Raw genomic sequence first — 7,819 nt, 5'->3', positions numbered from 1 at the left:
CGGGGAGACTGAGGACGTGCCACGGCCGGGGAAGGATGGCGGCATCAGGCGGAGCATCTGGCGGGAAAAAAAAAGAGTTCAAAAGCGAGTTTGGAGGGAGGACAGGGAGGCGTTCGCGGTGGGCGCGGGCTGCCCGCGAGCCCCACCCAGTGGTGTTCAGAGCGTCGGGGGTTCCTCTGTTTCGAGGGAGGGTGGAGCAGGAGCGAGGGGAGGAAGAGGAAGTCGGACGCGGGAGGCGGAGCTAGAGAAGCGACAGGTGGGCGCGGGCCGCCGCCGCTGCTGTAGCGAGAGTTCGCGCGGGTCTGGGCGAGGGAGCTGGCACCACCCCCCGGGCCCTCTGAGCCGCCGTAGCACCGCCCGCGCCGAGCGTGGCCACGCCCCTGACGCTGTGCGCGCGGGCCGCGCTCCGGCTAGAGGTCGCTCTCGTCCGAACGGCCGGGTCCTACGGCGCCTGCGTACTCGGGAGGGGAAGTGAGGCGGTTTCCTCGGCGCCTTTTCCGGCGGCGGCGGCGGCAGTGCTGGGAGGAGGAGGTAGAGGCCGGAGGGATCCCGCGCTCGGGGCGGCGGCTGGAGGTATCCTCCGGGGGCGCCGCAGGAAAAGCCGGCCTTTGGGGGCCTCCGCTTCCCTAGGGGCGTCCCCGCTCTAACTGGCTTCTTCCTCTCGTCTCTGCAGGCAGCGCACGGAGTTTCCTGCGAGGATCAATGACCCACCGGGGCTCCGGAGCCGCACGGGTGGCCTGAGCCCGGGGGGAGCCTGGTGTTCGTGGACCGGCGGCCGGGCCGGGGGCGCCGCAGAACAGGCGGCGGCGGCGGGAGAGCGGGCACCGCGGCGGCGCTCGTGCGGCGCCGGCAGGGGGGGAAGGGCAGTTCCGGGCCGGGCCGCGCCTCAGCAGGGCGGCGGCTGCTCGGCGGGCGCAGACGCCGGCCCCCGGCGGCGAGCGGCGGCGGAATCCCGGGCTCCGGGCGGTGATGTCCGAGTGAGCGGCGGGCCGGCTCCTCGGCCTCCCCCGGCACCCCGGCGCCGCCACCCACGCAGGCCGCACGGGCGCCCTCGCGGCCGGGACGCGGCGTTTTGGTTTCGCGGCCGCGGCGGCGCTGTGGGGGTGAGCGGAGGAACCGGGACCCCTGAATGCCCCCGGCCCCGGCTCCGCCGTCGCGATGGGGAAGGTGCTGTCCAAGATCTTCGGTAACAAGGAGATGCGGATCCTCATGCTGGGCCTGGACGCGGCCGGCAAGACCACGATCCTGTACAAGTTGAAGCTGGGCCAGTCGGTGACCACCATCCCCACGGTGGGCTTCAACGTGGAGACGGTGACTTACAAAAACGTCAAGTTCAACGTGTGGGACGTGGGCGGCCAGGACAAGATCCGGCCGCTGTGGCGGCACTACTACACCGGGACCCAGGGGCTCATCTTCGTGGTGGACTGCGCCGACCGCGACCGCATCGACGAGGCCCGCCAGGAGCTGCACCGCATCATCAACGACCGGGAGATGCGGGACGCCATCATCCTCATCTTCGCCAACAAGCAGGACCTGCCCGACGCCATGAAGCCCCACGAGATCCAGGAGAAACTGGGCCTGACCCGCATCCGGGACCGGAACTGGTATGTGCAGCCCTCCTGCGCCACCACGGGGGACGGACTCTACGAGGGCCTCACGTGGTTGACGTCCAACTACAAGTCCTAATGCGCGCTCGCCCCCCCCCCCCCCCGGCCCGGGCCCTGGATGGTCGCCGCGCCCCGGGGTCGCTTTTCTCGCTCGAGGTTGAACTCCGGAGTTCCTGTTCCACGTTTGCGGGAGGGGCGGGTTAGGGGCTTTACTTGGTTGGTTCGTTTTCCTTTATTTTATTTTATTTTTTTTTTCTTCTCGGCTTTGCGTTAGGATGATCCGACTTTTGAAATGAACACAAAGTGCTAAAAAGAAAAAAAAAGCTCTTGTTGACTTCCAGCAAATGGGATGGGGGGAAATATAGCCGTTCTGGGTATAAATTCCTTAAATAATGGTTTGATTTTTTTTTTTTTTAATTTTGAGAGAATCTTTTTTTTTTTTTCCCTCCAATGTATGCTTTTTTCCTTTTTGCCCAGTTTCCGTATCACTTGCTGTAGATGGCTTATTTTGCATTCATGCAGACTGTGTTGCAAGTCTGTTTCATCTAGTAAACTGAAAATTATTGCATAATCAAACTGCCGTTTGTCTTTTATGTTTAAGGCCTTTCCCCCTTATTACAAGTTCTAATTTAGTAATTTCAAGTGTGATCTTTGACATCGAAGACCAGTATAGTGTACAGCCCACCGGGGCAACTAATGAGTAATATCGTTGAAATATGTTCCAGTTGCACATCATTGTTAAACAGGTAGTATAAGGAGTTCTTTGAAATGTCACCTAATAAGTTCTGAAACATCATGCATGAGTAGGGTTAAAATTGGAGTTCCCCTCTACGTAGCTAACACTGCATAAAAGTTCAATGTAACCCATCAAAGACAGGGTTTTTTTACTGCAGAGTTAGCAGTTTTACTGTTTTGTCTCTTTTTAATTCCAAAATATCTCTGCAGAAAATGGAGCAATAATAATGGTGTATGCCACACACCGATAAAATATTTTAGATGTTATAAGTGACTTGGGCAAAACTGGAATATATACTTTTACCTTGTTTCAGATATCTTAAGACCAATAGTTCTTAAGTTGCTTTATTGTTTATTCATTAATGAAGCATCCAGAAGTTCAGATAATAAGCACCTTTTACCTAGTTGGGAAAAGACATTCCTATTTTCACTTTACTGCAACTGATTAAGCTGAAGATAAGACTTTTTTTTAATAGATGAGTGATCCACATCTCCATTAATTAGAACACTGGAAAACATGTTTTATAAAGGTATTTAATTCTATTTGATTGCAGAATTAACTCATGCAAATGGTCATATCTTGTTGGTTCGGTAATAGGTAATAGACTATCTCCTTTAAAGGAAGGAAATGTGAATGAATGTGTAGACTTGAGGAATGATTAAAGGGGAAGTAGGATGAAAGAACCTACAGATGACAATGAATGTAAATTAATTTTTCTTCAAGGGTAAACGGTGTGCTCACTGGTGATATCTAGATCCTAACAAGATCACTTAGCTGGTTAGGACCAGTACCTAGACTATTGAGACCACTATGATAGTACTTTGAACCAAATGTTAATGCATGATAAGGACTTGCAAAACATCTGGTTCTCACATAGCCTTAAGGATTAATTTTAGAGATCCTCGAGGAGTTAAACTTAGGGAATTTCGGCAACGAAGCCTACAAAGGCAGTATCCAGGAAAGGTGGAGTGGGTTTTATGAGGGTGTCTGAAAACTAAAATTTGCGGGATATCATGGTATACAGTTGGACGCTATTAGTCCTTCATGCTTTGGCCATATTGTATAATGGAGCTTTTACCAAAGATGTATGAGAAGCATAAGGATACAAAATTTACTATCCAGACTAAAACACCTGACAAGCGTACTTCCAGAGCAAATGAGAAACGGTGCTATATTGTAGGCTCCTGATGGTGCAGAGGGATTTTTGAATGAAAAAAAAAAATGCAACTCTTGCCTTCTCAGTTTCACTTTAGAAGTATCTCTAGAAATGAAGCTGTCAGACATAATGAAAAACATTTTTAGTTGCTTTTGAAATTCCCAAAGCTCCACCATAAGTTTTAATTCTTAGTGTTTTAAATGATTACATTTTAAGGTACATAAACTTGGATTATAGAAATATCAATATTATAGTAACATCCTAAAATAAGACAAGCACAAAGGTATAAATGCCTAAACTGGAGGAAACTTGAAAACCCTCATGTTAATTCTTAAATGTATTTCTAACTTGTGACAGACTGGTAGGCAGCCATTTTTTTGTGTCTTAAATAACTGGGGACTTACAGTAAAATTTTTATACATCAAGTGATTGCTATTGAATGTTGCAGGAGAGATGTTTTGGGGGAATGTCTAGGGGGAGGGGGGAAGGGGAAACAAATTTGAAATTTGGGAAGCCCTAAATCTTGGCAAGAAATTGTAATTTTTACTTACATTTTCTTTAAAGGGTATAAAAAGGTTGATAATTGGTGTAGTTAAATTGAACCATATTCATTGGTGATTATGGGGCAGGTAATTATAACCTGCAGAAAAATTTACAATTTAAGAATTAAAATAAGATCCTGAAGTTTTTGTTTAATTGCATCAATTTCTGTATCTATGTGAATTTATAAAACTGCAGTAAGTTTTGAATGAGGTTAATCTTGTCTAATAAGTAAATGAGTCTGTAGACTGTGATCTCCCCAAACTAAAAAAGTACAGTACTTGGAATTGTGTTCTTTATGGTTGTAGTGTTGGTAAAGCACTAATATGCAGAAAATAAAGGAATTACACTGCAGTTTCTCACGTTATGTTACTTGATTGAACTAGATTAAGTGGTTTGTGTGGTGTGTTGTGCCAAATTCTCTAGGAATATATGGTATAAAGTGACTTAACGTGGGCGTCCCTAGCTTTTATGAGAAGAAAAAAAATGATTTGATTTTTGCACTGCTGCCTACTGTAAAAGGTTTTGTCCTTTCTTCATTCCATGTATTTGATTTTGTGATAACGGGTTGCAAAAATAGTTCAATGTTTTCAGAAATTAAGGTTCTATGGAAGTTTTCATTTGTTACTGTTGTTTTATAATTTTTTTTAAAAGCATAACCTTACATTTTTTAATAGTGAAAAATTGTGTCCAAAAATTGGCCCGTGGAGTCATCTTAATCCTAATCAATTGACTTGGATTTTAAAATGTTATGTCTTTCAAAAGTCAAGTTGCTTGTCAGAATGGTGATTTGTAGCCATGTAGAAATAGGGTGAATAACCTGGAAAAAAGTTTGAACACTTGATTAGAAATATACTAGTTGTAATTGAAAGGTGGTGGAGCTTACTAAATTCCCAAAGTGGTTTCTTGAATATCTTGCCAAGTTACATGTATCAGTTATGGTAAGGAGAAATCTTGTCTCTTACAGGGTTAAATTGTAAAACCACAAAGCAATTAAAAATAACTTTTAAATCTGACAAATTGAGTATTATGTATTTGGAGTATGAAGTTCAAATGAACCTAACATTTTGCATTATTAAAGACAAATTGGGGGAGTGCAAGTTAGAAATTTTACGGGAAAGGGAATGTTGGGAGGTGGAGCCAAAGAAGGGGCAAAGTAACTTTTCCCTGCTTTGCTAAACTTTCAAGTTGCCAGACTTGATTAGTCAGGTGAAAGGGCAGGGAATACATACAGGTGAGATCAAAGTGCAGAGCAGGTCTGTGGAGTGGGTTAGAACTGACAGGTGAAATTAGTAATGGCAAACTAGCAGAATTAATCTACGAATTGTACTTTGTGAGGCAATATGAAAATGCTTTAGTTGCAAGGGTTTTTTTCCCCACAAAGTGTTATATGATTGCTTGAAACAATTTAAAAGCATTTGTCAAGTGTTATCCCTAGAAGCCTTTTCACTTGTTAAATTATTGAATCTGGATGTATATTTCCTTTATGGTATTTGTTTTATAAGGGGGAAGATAGATTTATTTGCTGAGAACCCACTAAAATGCTTTTATTCTAGGTCCAGGAGGTACATTAGTGAAAAAAACAAAATATTTGCCTTCATGGAATTTATGTGGGTGGGGGTGGGAAGGATCTTTATCTGATGACAAAGATCAGATAAAAATGATAAGTGATACACTATTATGCACTATAGTATGGTTGCTACAGGGGCAAGGTCGAAAGTGTTAGGGAAGGTGTCTTTGAGAAAGTGACTCAAACATTTAAAGGAAAAGGTATCAGGAATTGGCATAGTAACAAAAAGATAATATGTAGTGTAGAGCAAGGGTGTGGAAATTAACATTGCTAAGGGCAAATATGACTGGCCTGTTTCTATAGGGACTGAGCTAGAATGACTTTTACCTTTTAAAATTGTTTTTAAGGGTTGTATGAAAATGTGAATGTGACAGTGATAAGAATTCATTCTGAAAAACCTAAAATACCTGCTGTTAGCCTGTTTATGAAGAAACATTTGATGACCCAAGTTTAAAACTATCAAAATATGTAGAAAATTAAGCAGTATAAAGTGAAGGCCTTTTGAATCTAATCTTTCAGGAAAGCACTGGTGTACAATTTACCTAATTTGAGCAATTAATGATCCTTGAGATAGTGCTTTAATATGGATATGTTTCTTAAATGTGTGGAAGCAGGTTCAATTTAGTATTATTTTAAGAATTGTGAGCCATTTTATTTGAAATGGTGTCTTATTTTTATGGTAGTTTTACAATCTTTAGATGCAAGTTACATATGCTTCCCTGTTAAAGGTTTCTTTTCCTTGAGGTAACTGGGAATAGTTTGGGATAAGTTCAGATAACATCACTGATTTGTTTTTATTCATTTTATATTACTGTAATTAAGTTCTGAGTTCACTATTTTCTATTATGACTCTTTGTAAGAAGAAGTGTTACTTGAAAAACGACTGTGTTGTCTGGTATTTGGTTTCTTCTATTATTATTACTCTAACCTAGGAAAATTAATCTACACATGAATTACTTGTTGCCTAGAGACTTGAACTATTATTTATATAATAGGTTGTGGGAATCTATAACTTTTAGAAGAGAAACTAAAAATAATTTAGCAGGTTATGAAAGTGTTAGGAAGGACAGTTACAAATGAACTTCAGGAAATAAAATAGTTGTTCTTGGAAAGACATGTGTGAAACTGCTTATGAGCATAAAAGCAGCTTTCTATCAAAACTGAATAGATCTTCCTAAAAAGATTATAATCTGATGGAAATGAAACAAAAATTTTCCCTCCTGTTACAATGCAAGGGATCCAACCCAGAGCCTTAATGCTTTGCTTGTGAGGTATATACCACTGAGTCACATCCTGGGCCCTAAACCAAATTTTGTGAGTTATAGGAGGGGGTTGAGTGTTTGATGTTAAAAGTAGGGCAAACTAAAGTGTTTTCTATATTTTTTATTGCTAAAAGTTTTTATTTTTGTATTGCTAAAAGTTTTTATTTTTTCACTCCTAATAGTTTTGTGAATTAAGTTCTAGGTTGAATTTATGTCTGAAGAGAAAACTGAGAAACAGTAAAAGAATTGGCATTTTTTGAAGTGTTTGCCACCTGCCAGATATTTAATAGATTCTAGATTCATGTGTTTTGATTCTCACACCTTTTCAAGAAAGAATCCCATTTTATGGTTAAGAAAACCAAGGCCCAGAGAAATCCAGTAGTAATAGCAGAGCCAAACTTTGGACTCAAGCAGCCTATTCTATGCTTAGAGTGTGACTAAGGTAGACTAATGACCTAAATAATTCATTTAGTATACTTAGTGAATGCATTTTATTAAAAAAAGAAAAAATGGGGCTGGAGCACAGAGGGTAGGGCGTTTGCCTTGCACGAGGCCAGCCTGGGTTCGATTCCCAGCATCCCATATGGTCCCCTGCGGACTGCCAGGAGTAATTCCTGAGTGCAGAACCAGTAGTAACTCTTGTGCATCTCCAGGTGTGAACCAAAAAGCAAAAAACCCCAAAACTTTATGTTGTATTTAAATGTTGTATTTAAAACTCAACTGGTAGAGCAAATGCTTAGCATGTGGGATCCTAAGTTGTATCTGCATGGCTTCCTGAGCACTGCAACATGAGCACCAAACTGTTAAGACCAGCACTGCAGGGCTGAGCATCACCCAGATCCAAACCCCCAACCCAGCACCCTGGGTACGGCTCTTAGGAAAAGCTTGCTTTGAGTAATACACTAGAATTTTCTTATTTTATAAAGTCTGTACAACTCTGAGATGTCT

The 7,819-nt window shown here is 43.0% G+C and overlaps 1 protein-coding gene across 2 annotated transcripts; it reads left to right on the top strand.

Moving 5' to 3' along the window:
• Positions 1–402: 402 nt before the first annotated feature.
• On the top strand, positions 403–4,393 carry ARF6 (ADP ribosylation factor 6). Of its 2 annotated transcripts, none has more exons than XM_055132036.1 (2): positions 403–531; positions 674–4,393. In XM_055132036.1, exon 2 carries the CDS (start codon positions 1,159–1,161, stop codon positions 1,684–1,686), a length of 528 nt encoding a protein of 175 aa, XP_054988011.1. In that variant the 5' UTR covers positions 403–531; positions 674–1,158; the 3' UTR covers positions 1,687–4,393. The 2 variants fall into 2 exon arrangements, with proteins under 2 accessions (XP_054988011.1, XP_054988010.1); XM_055132035.1 differs by having other exon boundaries at positions 416–573.
• The last annotated feature ends 3,426 nt before the right edge of the window (positions 4,394–7,819 follow it).

This window comes from Sorex araneus, chromosome 3 (assembly GCF_027595985.1).
Source record: "Sorex araneus isolate mSorAra2 chromosome 3, mSorAra2.pri, whole genome shotgun sequence".
Taxonomy (NCBI): Eukaryota; Metazoa; Chordata; class Mammalia; order Eulipotyphla; family Soricidae; genus Sorex; species Sorex araneus.
Note: the sequence above shows the minus strand (reverse complement) of the source record. Positions and strands in the feature narration are given on the sequence as shown.